This window comes from Bubalus bubalis, chromosome 13 (assembly GCF_019923935.1).
Source record: "Bubalus bubalis isolate 160015118507 breed Murrah chromosome 13, NDDB_SH_1, whole genome shotgun sequence".
Lineage (NCBI taxonomy): Eukaryota > Metazoa > Chordata > Mammalia > Artiodactyla > Bovidae > Bubalus > Bubalus bubalis.
Window position 1 is genome coordinate 70,432,561 of NC_059169.1, and position 16,083 is coordinate 70,448,643.

At 43.2% G+C, this 16,083-nt stretch overlaps 1 protein-coding gene across 7 annotated transcripts in view; it reads right to left on the minus strand.

Moving 5' to 3' along the window:
- The window catches only part of LOC102392662 (SET domain bifurcated histone lysine methyltransferase 2), a 79,914-nt gene that overhangs the window by 8,847 nt on the left and 54,984 nt on the right, over window positions 1-16,083 (minus strand). For 6 of the 7 annotated variants that reach the window (XM_044926963.2, XM_044926966.2, XM_044926965.2 and 3 more), the window contains one exon: window positions 9,544-9,623. Coding sequence is in view for 1 of the 7 variants with exons in the window: in XM_044926968.2 (XP_044782903.2) it covers window positions 3,599-3,732; window positions 9,516-9,623 (242 nt within the window). In the remaining 6 variants the exon portion in view is untranslated. Of the gene's footprint in view, window positions 1-3,598; window positions 3,733-9,515; window positions 9,624-16,083 lie in introns of those variants that run through there. The other variant, XM_044926968.2, reaches the window with a different exon arrangement.

Here is a 16,083-nt window from a genome sequence, read left to right on the forward strand (position 1 = left end):
TGGTCCAGGAAGATCCCATGTGCCACAGGACATCTAAGCCAGCATGTCACAACTACTGATCCTGTGCTACCCCAGCCCACGTGCTCCAACTGCTGAGCCCATGCGCCCAGAGCCCGCGCTCTGCAACAAGGGGAGTCACCGCGATGAGAAGCCCGTGCTCTCCACAACCAGAGAAAAGCCTATGCAGCAACAAAGGCCAGGCGCAGCCAAAAAGAAACAAGAAACTGAAACCGCAAATTGCATGCATTAATCTGCGGAGTGAGTAGTTCTCTAACTCCACAGGCATCGCCCCCAGATCTTTGATCTTCACAAGCCTGGAATTGATCAGCCATAGAAGAGAAGGAAGAAGTGTAGCTGCAGCAGAGGAGTGCTCTGAGTGAAGGAGCTGCCCTGGACCCGGTTTTTTCTGCAGCCTTTGTTCCTCCTCTGCCCCCAGATCTTTGTCTTTAAGGTGCTGACCCCCAGATGCAGGGTCCCCCACGCCTAGGAGAATGTATGAATTCTTCCCATCTTATACCAGTGCCCGCCTCCTCCATGCAGTTCTCCCAGCAAACCACCCCCCATCCCCAATCAATATTAATCTCCTCATCCTTTGGATTCTGGTATCTCTGAGCACTTTTGTTTGCCAGGTACACTTAATTTTTTATGGAAATTTTCAAACAGAAGTGGAGGAGATGCGATGAACTCCCATGCCCCCACCCATTTTCAACAATTATCAACTGAAGGCCAAGCCAGCTTCACGCAAGTCCCCTCCTGCTCCCATCCTGCCACAGGCTGATAGTTCTGACCTTCTGGTCCTCCCGTGAGGTGATGGGTTTAGTCCACATCTTGTTCCTCTTTATATCACAGCACATAACAACAGGTCTTGTGCATGACAGGCACTCTGAATGTTTCAATTCAATAAAAAATCGATGAAAGTTCACCTGGTACTTGATAGTGTTAGTCGCTCAGTCGTGTCCGACTCTTTGCGACCCCAGGGACCACAGCCCTCCAGGCTCCTCTGTCCATGGGATTCTCCAGGCAAGAGTACTGGAGCAGGTAGCCATTCCGTTCTCCAGGGGATCTTACTGACCCAGGGATCAGACCTGGGTCTCCTGCATTGCAGGCAGATTCTTTACTGTCTGAGCCACCAGGGAAGCCTGATACTCGATAAAAACTATGACAAAAAAGGATTATTTTATGGAGTCTCTCTTCAGTGGTTCTAATATATGATCAGTATTTTTTCAGACTTTAAGGTATAGCAGGAACTTCTTTTTGTTTGACCTTGGAGCTCTGCTAATAATAGTCTTTCACAGTGGGTGTTTCAGGACTTTGGAGAAGTCATAATAAAACAAGCTCTTTGGGAAGGTAAGTAATAAAAGTGAAATAGAATATTACAACCCATGGGTTTCTCTGTAAATCAAATATAAAAAGAATATAAAATTAACATATTCATACATTTCCTGTCTAGTCTCAAGCAAGAAAATACCTATGGAACTTGTAAAATCAGAAGTCAAATTATTTTATAAATTACTTTAGACTTTTTGGAATGTTAGGTTTGCCCATATTTTGGCATATATGGCCCCTAAGCTTAAAGAGGATGTGGTGGCAAAGAGCAAAGTCTCTGGAGCCCTTTAGCCCAGCTCTGCTACTTGCCAAAAGTGTGGCCTGGGTACAAATTACTGTCCCTCAGGGCCTCAGTCTCCTCATAATAGTATGGGAATAACAGTATCTACCTTACTGGACTATTATATGAGTTTTAAATGAATTAATCTTTGCAAAGTACTTTGAAGTATTCCTGGCATAAAGTAAGTGGGTTATAAAGTTAGTGTTGGAAGACTTTGATAAAATTGGGGGGGGAAGTCTACCCTCCATATGGAATTTTAAAATATCATTTAGGAATGTAATAGATATTAAAAAATCGTACTAAAGGTAACCCTCTGGGAGGGATAAATTAGGAGTTTGGGATTAGCATATATATACTACTATATATACAACAGATAGCCATCAAGGACCTACTGTATACCACAGGGAACTCTGCCTAGTATTATGTAACAACCTGTAAGGGAAAATAATCTGAGAAAGCCTGAGCTGAATCACTTTGCTGTACACCTCAAACTAACACAACACTGTAAATCAACTATACTCCCAATTATAAAATAATAATCCTCTCAACACGGATCCTATTATTCAGATACTATGACTGAAAAAAATGTATATATTTCACTGAACTTTAAAATGTCCAGGATTTCCTTGGTGGTCCAGTGATAAACAATTCACCCGCCAATGCAGGGAACACAGGTCCGATCCCTGGTCTGGGAAGAGTCCGCATGCTGAGGGGCAACTTAACCTGTGCGCCACAACTGAGCCTGTGCTCTAGAGCCCGCGTACCCGGGGCCCGAGCTCTGCAACGAGAGGCCACCACAAAGAGCAGCCGTCTCAGCAACTCGAGAGCGGCCCCCCATCGTCACAACTAGAGAAAGTCCGTGCGCAGCAACGAAGACCCAGCGCAGCGAAAATAAATAAAATGTCCAGTTCGATCAGAATCTATTCACATGCCCCGAAGAAGTGACAAGTGTCTGCCCGGCTTGTCCACGCTAGACCATCAGTCTCTGTTTTACTTCATCTCATAACATTAAAAAGGTCAATACTGTTAAGACCATTATATAACTTTCTTCACCTTTATATAACATATTCTACACTGCATCTATATATGAAAGAGTTCACTTACAATGACCTGAATCAATTAACAACTGGCATACTGATTTCCTCTGACTAAACTGTATAATGACTTAACTGACATCTTTCATCAGAAGGAAGATCAAGTTTCTCCGGGTAAAACAAATACACTTGTAGTAGACTTGAAATACGCCTCACTGCGTAAACATTAACACGACAGAATTACTGAAAGACAAGGAGCAGGATCTCAAAGCCAAAACAAGTTTTTCTTCAAGGACTTGATGTCTGATAACTGTACTTGCTGCCTACTTTGTCCTTTTCAGAGGCTATAGTGAAGAGGGTGGTGACATCAGTGGGGAAATGCATCCATTTGGAGACAAGATGGTATAGGGGACCTGTGACTAAGAAGGCTCCTTCCTGTTTGCAGACGAGAGCGAGTGTGGACTGGTTCCCAGCCTTGTGGCCACCTATTAGGTCACTTGCACCCCTATGACAAGCAACACTTTCTGCCAGGAAAGACACGGTGCAGGGAGAGCAAACTCCAGACAAAACCAACCCTGCTTTCCTTCTTACAACTATTGTTGCTGTTTAGTCGCTAAGTTGTGTTCAGCTCTTTGTGACTCCGTGGACTGTAGCCCGCCAGGCCCTCTTGTCCGTGGGATTCTTTCTCCAGGCAAGAACACTGGAGTGGTTGCCATGCCCTCCTTCGGGATCTTTCTGACCCAGAGACTGAACCCACTTTCATGCACTGGCAGGTGGGTTCTTTACCACTGAGCCACCTGGGAAGCCAGGTTCCTAACTGGGCATCTCCCAAACCACATTCCTACTTGGAAAGAATTTGTATAAAACTAGCTTTAAAAAATCTTCTCTTAATCTAACCATTCCATATTCCAATCCACCCCTCCCCCAAATGTGGCTTTAAAACAGTTTTATTAAATACTTATAAATTCCTGTACGTCCATCAACTTGCAGAACTGCGTGGTCGTTCTTGGCACAGAAAAAGTGGTAATTCTTGAAACAGGATTTTAAGTCACATCCCACGGTGGCTCCTTTTTTCCCACAAAACGTGCATTTCTACAGAAGAGGAAATTTACTGAGTAAGCACCTGCTTTTTCAGAGTTTTTGTTGAAAATTAAAAGGCAAGAGGTCATCAAGTGCTATTTTTAAGCTGGCTGCCCTCATGTCCTCAGTTACAAACACTGGGTCCTGACATCTGGCTGCTCGTTTTGGAATTTCAGCACAACCTCAGCTAACTGGAATGTTTTGTAATGATCTGATTAAAAGAAAACTCTTGTTTCCAGCTCCTGTCCCCTCTCTTTAAGAGATTTCTAAAAAGCAGGGCTGGCAACACTGCCTGGCTCTAGGCAAGAGGTTCTGCAGGCGACACTGAGCCTGTGGCCAAGGGCAGCTCCAGGGGGTGCCCTAACAGCTGTGCCATCTCGAGCAGGCCCCCTCCCCTCTCCTGGACCTGCATTCTTCCCTGGGGATAACAGCGCGTGTCTCACAGACGCTTGACTGAGGAGACATGAGAGAAAGGAAGGGAAACCTCTTTAGCATCTATGCAGAAAGGCCAAAAATGTAAAAAAAACAAACATAAAAAAGCTTCTGAAGAGTAAGTTTTTTCCTTACTTCAATTCATTTGATCTCTTGCCTCTGTATTAGTCTATTGGCCTGATAGGAAGGTGGGGTAGAGATGGCTAGAAGGACAGAAACCTAACCATTTGGGGGAATTCCAGCCATGACCAAGGTTGGTTTATATCACACTCTGGCTGCACGAAGTACAAGCTCAAGGTAACCACCTAGCAGAACAGGAGAAAGCTCACACAGTATCCCAAGAGCAGCACAAACAACTCTAAATAAACAAAATGTAAATATGGGAGAGCAATTAGATTGTGCGAAAGGCAGGATGTGAAGTCAGAGTACAAAGAATGATCAGTTAACGCTGGGGGGGCATCTAACTAGATGCACAGAAAAGAAGTAACAGTAAGATCCCTACCTCACAATATATTTCTCAATAAATTTCATGTGGAATAAGGCTTTATATAAAAAATAGGTTATTTTTAAAAACCTACTGAAATCTGGAAAATATGAGAAAAGAAAAAAGTATAGTACTGAGGTGAGGAAGGCTGTCTAAGCAAGGCAGGAAACTCAGAAGCCACAAAGAAAAAGACTGATCTGACTACATAAGAAAATGTAAGCGCCACCTTTAAGGTGATAAGATACCATAAAAAGAAAAGAGGAGGACTGTTTGCTGCATAGTTAAATGGGTTAAGAATCTACTAATGCACAGAAAAACGGGAAGAGGCAAACCACACCAGAAATACAAACAGCCAATAAACATCAAATTAGAAGATGCTTGCTCCTTGGAAGGAAAGTTATGACAAACCTAGACAGCGTATTAAAAAGCAGAGACATAACTTGGCCGACATAGGTCCACATAGTCAAAACCATGGTTTTTGCCAGGAGTCACGTACAGATGTGACAGGTGGACCAAAAAGAAGGCTGAGTGCTGAAGAACTGATGATTTCTAATTGTGGTGCTGGAGAAGACTCTTGAGGGTCCCTGGGACAGCAAGGAGATCAAACCAGTCAATCCTAAAGGAAATCAACCCTGAATATTCATTGGAAGGACTGATGCTGAAGCTCCAATACTTTGGCCACCTGATGTGAAGAGCTCACTCATTGGAAAAGACCCTAATGCTGAGAGAGATTGAGGGCAGGAGGAGAAGGGGACGACGGAGGATGAGGTGGTTGGATGGCATCATCAACTTAATGGACATGAATTTGAGCAAACTCCAGGAGATAGTGGAGGACAGAGGAGACTGGTGTGCAGTTCATGAGGTCACAGAGTCAGACACGTCTTAGCAACTGAACAATAAACACTGCCTCACTGAAAGACCACAGGGTAGCTGTTGACCTGGCAGGCTCTCTTCTAGGACAGGGGAAACAGGAGTGGATAAGGTACCTGCCATTACGAAGTAAACTTTGTGGTGGAGACAGACAATGATCAAATAAAGCCAACTTTAAAACAATGACATACGCTTTGTAGAGAATTAAGGCCAAGTGATAGAGTGTCTCTGGTTCCCTACTTCAAATTGGGTGGTCAGTGATACCCAAGGCCTCCCTAAGGCTGTAACATTATAAGGGCTCCTGCTGCTACTGCTAAGTCGCTTCAGTCGTGTCCGACTCCGTGTGACCCCATAGACGGCAGCCCACCAGGCTCCCCCGTCCCTGGGATTCTCCAGGCAAGAACACTGGAGTGGGTTGCCATTTCCTTCTCCAATGCATGAAAGTGAAAAGTGAAAGTGAAGTCGCTCAGTCATGTCCGACTCTTAGCGACCCCATGGACTGCGGCCTACCAGGCTCCTCCGTCTATGGGATTTTCCAGGCAAGAGTACTGGAGTGGGGTGCCATTCCCTTCTCCGATAAGGGCTCCTAGCCTACATCAAAGCAGAGGTAAGGACATTGTCAGCAGAAGGCCTTGTGTTCTTGTGACAGGAATGAGCTTCCGTACTGGCCAGCTTACAAGAGGGACGGGTAGTGTTACTGGAACAGGGGGGAGGCAAGGGGGAGAGTCTGAGCTAAGATCCAGGGGCTAACAGGGCTTGGACATATGGGCCTTATGAACCACAGTGATGAGCTGGGGTTTTATCTTCATGCAAGGGGAGCATAAACTGACTCGTAAAGACACTGTTCTGGCAGCTGTGTGGAGGATGGGCTGGGAGGGGTGGGCAGGAGAGAAAAGCGGGACAGGTATCCACCATGTTCAGCAATCGTCCGAGAGAGTGGGGTCAGACCCCACCCTGGTGGATGGGTGGTGGTGAGAGAGAAGAGGAGGGCGCAAGGTCTATAGGGTGACGCTGATGGGCTTGATGCTGGGATAGGGCTGTGGAGCAGATGATGGCGGACAAGCGATGTGCTGTTTGCAGAGGAGAAGCGGAAAGGTGTGGATGGACCGTGTGCAGATATGTGCAGGGGATGGAGCTATTTTTTTCTGGGCCAGTTTAACGGGAGATGCAATTAGACATCCAGGTAAGTATGTCAGGCTGGTCTTCAGGGCTAGAGATAAAAGAGTCCAGGGATAAGAGTTGTCCTGAAGCCACGGGAACTGGATGAAGTCATGGAAGAAGGATGTTCAGATTGATGGAGGAGCCCAGGACAGGGCCTCTCGGGCACTCCAAACCACAGAGGGTGAGCAGAGGAGGAAAAACAGCCCAGGCACCTGGGAAGCAGCAGCCCGAAAGGTAAGACATCCCGGCAGAGTGTGTCCAGGATGTGAGAAGAAGGAAGTGCTGCAAAATGCATGGCAGGGACCAGTGTGTGAGGGTCCTGCCGGAAGGTCACCTAAGTCAGACAAGTGACCGTGTAACTGACCAGCTTTTGGTGTATGAGGGAGGATTTTTTTTTTTTTTAAATGACATGATCAGTTTGATCATGTTTATATGCTGACGGGAATAATCAAGTAGAAAGAGGGGACACTGATATGAAGGGGCGGGGGAGGAAAATGCAAGAGCCTAGTCCTTGGGGAGCGGGTGGGGGAAGCGGCCCCAAAGCCCAAGTGCAGGGTTAGCTTTGACAGGCTGGAGGTCTGGGGCAGGTAGGTGGAGTATTCAGGAGGAGTTCCTGTCTAATTGCTTCCACCTTCTTGGTAAGAATCAGGCAAAGAAATGTATACCACCAGGAGGGAACCCTAACTTCAGTGATGGCCTCTGGGTGTTTCTGATGTATCAGTGTTGTTCATCAGTTGTAACAAATGTCCCCTCTCCAGAGGGACGGTGTTGATAAAGGGTGGGGAGGGATATGGGAACTCTGTACTGTCCCCTCTTTTTTTGTGAACCTAAAACTAAACTCTTATCAAAAAGAAAAACAGAACCAGGACTTCCCTGGTGGTCTGGTGGCTAAGACTCCAGGCTCCCCAAAGCAGGGGGCCCTAGTTTGATCTCTGGCTGGGGAACTAGATCCCACATGCTCTAACAGTTCGCACGGCGCAACTAAGACCCGGTGCAGCCAAATAAATAAATAATAAATATTAAAAAAAAAAAAAACCCACCAAAACCCAACAGGCAGAGTCATCATCTTGGGAATGAGAAGTTGGGGTGGGGCAAGATTTCAAAGACAGATGAGAGGACATGAATCAGTTCGTGCAGAGGGTGAAGTGCTGACGGTTTGTTTGAGGTTTATGGCTGTGAATCTAAGATCAGTGAGAACGTCTGGGTTTTCTCGGGTTAACTGCTCGGCTGCCAGCGCTACTGAGCTCCTGCAGACGTCATACAGACGTGCTTCCCCAGGGAGGGGTTCTGCTCCGTGAGCATGGAGGGCGTCCGGCAGGGCGGGGAGGGCCGCAGGGGAATGACGGCTATGTTAGCCCGTGGCCAGGGATGGCCGAAGAGCCACTGCAGATGGGCGAGCCGGGAGGCCAGGACGAAGACTAAGCAGGGGAAATGGTCAGCCTCTCCAGGGGTCAGGGAAACGCAATGTAGAACTTGGTGAGACTGGCAAAAATCAGCAAGGTCTGTGACACTCATTTTTGTCTAGGGCTGGGAGAAGCGCTCTTTCATCCACTAAGAACAGACATATAAAGTGGTACAGTCTTCCTGGGGGTCATTCTGTCAGCATGTTTCAAAGATTTTAAAGGGAATTCTCTCTGACTCAGCTGTTTCTAGGACTGTGCCGTACAGTACCCCTCATACCAGCACATAAGGGTAATGCACAAAGACGTTTACTGTGGCTTTGCTGTTCCAGTGAAAACTCGAGTCAGCTCACTATCTAAGGGCAAGGGAATGGCCTCACACCTTCTATTACATCTATATAATTCTGTGAGGTCAGTAAAGAGAATGCCAGGGAGAGTCCTATGCTTGTGGTTCTATGAACACACCACATCTTCTTTCCAGCCTTCCATAAGCTTTTGCACACCCTGTCCCCCCTCTCTGGAATTCCCGGTCTTCATTTTCACCCCCACCCCCAGCATGGAAGGCTTCCTGAGCCCCAGCTGTGCTGAGCTGCCTGCTCACTGAGTGCTCAGAGCAGGCACATCTCAAAGTGCATCGGGTGCTGCGGAAACTGCCCCCATATATGCTGACATCGCACAAGGACTAAAAGAATGTTTGCTCTGGATCACTAACCTGACTGTGGGTTGTGGTGGTGCTGAGCGTGTCAGTGCTTACGCTTACTGTACTGCTGACTAAGCTGTGAAGGGTGCTGTCACTGGGGGAGTCTCCTGCAGCAGCCCCGGGAGGGTAACTGCCCAGGGTGCTTCCTTCCCAGGGAGCTGACCCCAGCTCCAAGGGTAGATCCTGATTACGTACGGTCGCCTCTAGCAATTGGTGCAGAAAGAGAAATGTGGCCTAACTCAGCTTTCAGGAGGGCTCTTAGGCCATGCTTGGGGAAGAAGTTTTTACAGACAGGAAGACAAAAGCTTGATGCTTCAGCAGCTGCCTGTGGCCACCCTAAGATCACAAAGGGACCAGCTGATGCTGTGGACAGCAGGGTGGAAAGGATGATGGGCCCTTGATGACGTCACTGAGCCCCTGAATCAACCAACTCTGAAGCCAGTTTTTCCTCTGGCTAAGTGAGAAAATGAGCATTCTTTTTTTTAAAAGCCAGTCTCAGCTGGAGTTCCTTCTACTTTTAACCAAAGCATTCTGACTCATTATCTATTGATACTTTGCTGATGAAACACATTGTAGCTTATTTTAAAATATTAATATATTCAATTGAATGTAAGTTTCCAATACAGATCCTACTTCTTTCAGCTCTCCAAGATACATCTGTATCCCTGGTTTATTAATCAAATAGACATTCTTTTGAAGGCATCCCCAAGGGTCTGTTCATCTTCGTAAGAAAATCATTCATACTTACCAACTTCCTTCCTCTCTTGATTTCTTTCTTTACTGATTCCACATCAAAATTTCTATCATTATTAGATGGATCATAGTCCTCACATTCCACAAGTGCCGAGGAATACAGCTGCAGATTGGGAAAAGAAAAACAATCCAGATCATGTACAAAGAAATGTTGAGAGCTACAAGTCAGAAAATGGTACCAAAAAAGTGTTCATCCGGAATGGAAGCTGACAACCTTTTGGGGTATGTGAGCAGACCTCAAGCCACCCAGCTTTTCTCTGGGAATAGTCCTGATCCCCGGGCATGTTTCACACTGCCTAACCCTGACCCTCAGTGGCTAAGTGGACTTGGTCAAGGCCCAGATCCCAAGCTGGGCCAACCAAAGTTCCTATTCTAGGAAAGTTAAATAGGCTCTGAGGCACACAGTCAGAGAAGAGAAAGTCAGTCTACTGAGAGAGGGAAAACAAAAAATGAGGGCTAGACAGGACATCCAAGGTTCCTAAGGGCTTCTCAGCTCCTGTTTCTTGGCCGCGCCTCTGGACCTGCCTTCAGGAGCCACAGAGTAGCCCTGCAACTCATTACAAAGCCTCTTGTGTATTCAGGTTGGCTTGAATTTCTAAGAGCTTCTTGAGACCAAAAAAATCCAAACTACTTCCTAATTAAAGACCAACATTACAGTATACTTAAATTATAAAGCGCATGAAAAACATAAGAAAAACATTCTGACCTGACAAGGCAAAGATTTCTAATAAAAGCAGAAACTATAAAAAAGTTGTCAAGTTGGTTGGGACTTCCCTGGTGGTCCAGCGGTTAAGAACCCGCCTTCCAATGCGGAATGTCCTCTGAGGACATGAGTTCGATCCCTGGTCAGGGAACTAAGATACCACATGCCATGGAGCAACTAAGCTGGTGTGCTGCAAAAAAAGACTCCACATGCTGCAACCAAGACTCAACACAGCCAAATAAATAGATAAATATTTTTAAAAGGTATGGCATTGAAACATGTAAAATATCATGTATGAAATGAGTTGCCAGTCCAGGTTCGATGCACGATACTGGATGCTTGGGGCTGGTGCACTGGGACGACCCAGAGGGATGGAATGGGGAGGGAGGAGGGAAGAGGGTTCAGGATGGGGAACACATGTATACCTGTGGCGGATTCATTTTGATATTTGGCAAATCTAATACAGTTATGTAAAGTTTAAAAATAAAATAAAATTTAAAAAAAAAAAAAAAAGGTATCAAGTTGGAATTCATCAAAATTAAAAGTTTTTGCTCTTTGAAAGACATTGCTAAGAAAAAAGAAAGGCAAGCCAGAAATTGGGAGAAAATATTTGTAATTCATATGCCTGACAAAAAACGTATATCTAGGATATAGGAAAAACTGTTGCCACTCAATAAGACAATACAATTAAAAATGGCCAAAAGATCTGGACAGACACTTCAGAAGAGAAGAGTTACAAATGGTGAATAAGCACATGGAAAGATGCTCAAAATCGGTAACCCGCAGCCACAGCCACAATGAGATACCAATACACACTCACCAGATTGGTCAGAATTAAAAAGACTGAAAAATAACCAAGTGTCAATGCAGGTATGGAGCAAATGAAATGCTTACACATTGTTGGTAGAAGTGTAAAATAATGCAGTCACCTTTAAAGTTAAACATACACTTACTTTATGACCCAGCATTCCTCTTCTAGGTATTCATCCAAGAAATAAAAGCGTATGTCCACATTTAAAGAAGGCAAGAATATACAATGGAGAAAAGACAGTCTCTTCAATAAGCAGTGATGGGAAAACTGGACAGCAACATGTTAAAAAATGAAATTTGAACATCTCATCATACACAAAAATAAGTTCAAAATGGATTAAAGACCTAAGTGTAAGACTGGGTGCCATAAAACTCCTAGAAGAAAACACAGGCAGGACTCTCTTTGACAAAAAGCAGTATTCTTTTTTATCTCCAAATGCAAGGAAAATATAAGCAAAAATAAACAAATAGGACCTAATTAAACTTAAAAGCTTTTGCATCAACAAACCATCAATAAGACAGAAAGACAACCTATTGAGTGGGAGAAAATATTTGCATATGATATGACCAGTAAGGGGTTAATATACAAACAGCTCATAAAACTGAAGATCAAAAAACAACCTGATTAAAAGATGGGCAGAAGATCCGAATGGATATTTTTCCAAAGAAGACATGCAGATGGCCAAAAGGCACATGAAAAGATGCTCAGCATCACTGATCATCAGAGAAGGCAAATGGAAACCTGAAAGAGATGTCGCCTCACACCTGTCAGAATGGCTGTCATCAAGAAGACTGCACACAAATGCTGGTGAGGATGTTGAGAAAAGGGAACTCTGTTGGATGTTGGGAATTTAAGTTGGTGTAGCTGCTATGGAAAACAATATGGAGGTTCCTCAAAAAAAACCTAAAAATAGAACTATCATATGATCCAGCAATTCCACTCCTGGGTATGCATCCAAAGAAAATGAAAACACTAATTCAAGAAGATGCACGTACCACAATGTTCATAACAGTGTTATTTACAATAGCCAAAGTATGCAAGCAGACCAAGTGTCCATCAACAGATGGACGGATAATAAAGATGTGCAGTGTGTGACTCTTTGTGACCCCGTGGACTGTAGCCCGCCAGGCTTCTCTGTGGAATTCTCCAAGCAAGAATACTGGAGTGGGTAGCCACTTCAGAAGATCCCTTCTCCAGGGGATCTTCCAGATCCATGGATCAAACTCGAGTCTCTCTCACTGCAGGCAGATTCTTTACTATCTGAGCCACTAGGGAAGCTCCTATATATATATAATATATATACACACACATATATATGTATGTATGTATGTGTATATTTAGTATGCACACACACAAACGCACAATGCAATACTATTCTGCCATAAAAAAAAATGAAATTTTGCCATTTGCAACAACATGGATGGATGTGGAAGGTATTATGCTTAGTGAAATAAGTCAAAGACAGTACTTGTCATCACTTATATGTGGAATCTAAAAAAAATAAACTAGTGATATAATACACAAAAAACATGCCTACATGAAGACACATATTCAGATGTGCACAGCAGAGTTATCTTAAAATTCCCAGGTGGTGCTGGTGGTAAAGGACCCACCTGCTAATGAAGGAGACACAAGAGAAGCAGGTACCATCCCTGGGTTGGTAAGATCCCCTGAGGAGGGCATGGCAACCCACTCCAGTACGCTTGCCTGGAGAAATCCCATGGACAGAGGAGCCTGGCGGGCCACAGTCCAGAGAATTGCAAAGAGACGGACACGACTGAAGCAACTGAGCACAGCACACAGCATAGCCCCACAATGAAAATAATACATATGTCTATCAACAGACAAATGAATAAACAGATTAGGACAGATCCATACAATGGAATACTGTGCGGAACTAAAAAGGAACAAAATACAGATACAAGAAACACCATGGAAGAATCTCCAAAGACTGTTAATGAGCAAAAGATGCCAGACACAAAGCATACATACTGCTTCCTTTCATATGAGATGAGAAAGACAGGCTCAACCTAGAGGTGCTGGGGCTGGGGGGGAAGTGGTTACAAGGAGGCATGAGAGAACCTTCTGGGGTAATGGAAATGTTCTACATCTTGATGGTGGTAGCGGTTACATTGGCAAATACATGAATTAATACTCTCTGAACTGTACACTTAAAATGAGTGCTTTTTAATGTAAATTGTACCAACAAAGTTAACTGAACATACAAAATGAACATTAAAAGTATATTAGGATAAACATCACAATCAAACAGTGTTATTCTCAGAATGGCTTAACAGCAGAAAATAAACAAGCACATATCTTATAGTAACAAATTAAAAGGAGAAAACTTGAGACATGAAAACCAAACATATCAGAATCTTCTGCTATAAAGAAAGTTATTGGGACACTTGAACCTGAAACCTGAGTGGTCTGAGGATCAGGTGATAGTAATATATTAATGCTGAATCCCTGATTTTGATGGTTACATTGTGATTATGTGAATATCCTTGTTTGTAAAAAAGACGCACTAAGTGTTCAGGAAAGATAAGATATCGTGTCTCAATTTCCAATGGTTCTGTCAATGAAAATAATCAATGAACAATCTATAATAAGAATGGACTTGAGCCAAATGAAGGCCTAGCCCAGAAGTCCATTTCCCAGATTACTCTAAGAAACTGCTCTGCAGAAGCACTGTTTCTAGTACAGTTTTATACCTTGTTAGAACAAAGAACGTTAAACAAGTCAGCGTTACATTTCTTCAAAATTATTTTAAAAAAAAAGAAGAAGAAAAAGAACAGACCAGCACGTATGCAGTGAGTCGGTATGACCTTGGTACCTGGGAAGGGAGGTTTATCCTCAAAGAAGGACCTGTGTTGGCATGCCAGGAAGAGAGGCATTTAATCTTTATTTTTAACATGGACTTTCTTTACTTCTGGTCAATGTGCCCTTATTTCTAACAAATAAAGCAGATGTACAATGTATATTTGATAGGCCACAGAAAGACTATTTTAGTTAGCATAAAATTCAAGTTAACTCATGTATAAGCCAGAATGACTTTCCTGTATCTCAATATGTGAATATTTCTTTGATCAGTTCCAACAAAAAAGATTCTTTGTACTGTATGTGCAACTTTTCTGTAAGTTTGAGATTTAAGAAAGTCAAAGTATGTATATAAAAAAAGAAAGCATCTAGCATTGTGCATGGCCAGAGAAAGAGAGGGAAAGAACCCAGAAGATCATTACAATAGATGCAGAAAAAAGCACTTCATAATATTCAATACTTTAACTTGTAGAAAACTAAAAATAAAAGGGAGCTATCTAATTTTAATAAATTGGAAGTATTAAAAACTTAAATACAAATTTAATGATAAAACCTAGAAGCATCCCAGTAATATAAGAACAATCAAGGCTCACTAAAATGCTTCTAATCACCAGTATAACACAATGTTCTATAAAAATGTGGTAAAATAAGAAAAAGAAATTAAGAGGCCCAAAAATTTATAGGAAAAAAAAGTCTTCACTTATAGATGAGGACTGCCCAAATAAAATATCCAAGTAAATCTGATTTTTAGATGCAAGAATTTGGCAAGATTTTTGGATGAGTTAAAAAAAAAATCAATAGTGTTTGTGTATATCAATTATGTTGTTGTCTAGTTGCTAAGTCATATCCGACTCTTTTGCAACCCTGTGAACTATAGCCTCCTCTGTTCATGGGATTCTCCAAGCAAGCATATACTGGAGCTGGCTGTCATTTCCTCTCCAGGAGATCTTTCTGACCCCCAGATTGAACCTGCATCTCCTGTATTGGCACGTGGGTTCTTTACCACTGAGCCACCTGGGAAGCCTGTATACCAATAATAGTCCATTTTAAAAATGTATTAACAAAAACAAAACAAAAACCAATGCAGGAATAGACCTGACCCAAAGTTCTGACAAAAATTGTTGGGCATTTTTGAAATTCATAAAAGATCTGGCTAATTGGAGAGACACCCCTGTTAATGGAAAGACATATTGTGAGGGTGTCTATTTTTCCTAAATTTATCTATAAATTCCATAGAATTCCAGTTAAAATTCCAATAGAAATTTCTGTGAAAACTGATAAGCTGATCTCAAATTCAAAGTGCAAAAAAAAATAACTAAGGCTTATCGTAAAATCATAGTAATTAAGAGCATTGTACCAGCTCAGGGATACATAAGTGACCAATGGAACAGAATGGACAGCCAGAAAGATATCTGTGCCCATATGACAATACTGTTAAGGGCAACAGGTAAGGATGAAGGTTCAAGAACTAGACATCCAGGTGAGAGTCCTGGCTCAGTCACTTACAGCCCTGCAACCTTGGGCAAGTCACTTAATCTCTCTGTGCCTCAGTTGTTCCACCCTTAGTTTGGGCGTAATTACAAAACCTCCGTCTTAGGGTAGTGGTGAGGATGAATAGTTCAGCACAGGTAAGCTCCCAGAGTATTACCTTACACATAGTGGACACCAAATCATAATAACAATAACCATTATTATCACTACAAATCAGTAAGGAAAGGATAGTTTGTTTTTTTAATAACAGTGCAGGAAAGTGAAAGTGTTAGTTGCTCAGTTGTGTCCGACTCTTTGCCATCCCATGGACTGTAGCCCACCAGGCTCCTCTGTCCATGGGATTCTCCAAGGAAGAATATTGGAGTGGGTAGCCATTTCCTTCTCCAGGGGACCTTCCCAACCCAGGGATCGAACCTGGGTCTCCCACACTGCAGGTGAGATAGAGCTGGGGGAAGTAGTTAATCACATAGAAAAAAACAAAAAAAAAGTGAGAGAGTCAATTCCTAGGTAGGTTGATAAGAAGTCCAGGGTACTCAAGGAGGAGAGAGGGGGCTGGAGTTCCCAAAGAACAGAAAAGGACAAATGTTTTTTTCTACACTGCTTTGTCTTAGTCAATATAACAATGAATCTTGCTCAAAGACATGTTTCTCCTTAACAAAAACCTTCTGACTAATCTTGTTATCTTAAGATGTATGTTGTGGGAGTGCATCTGTAAGACCCTTTATTATAATAAGGTAT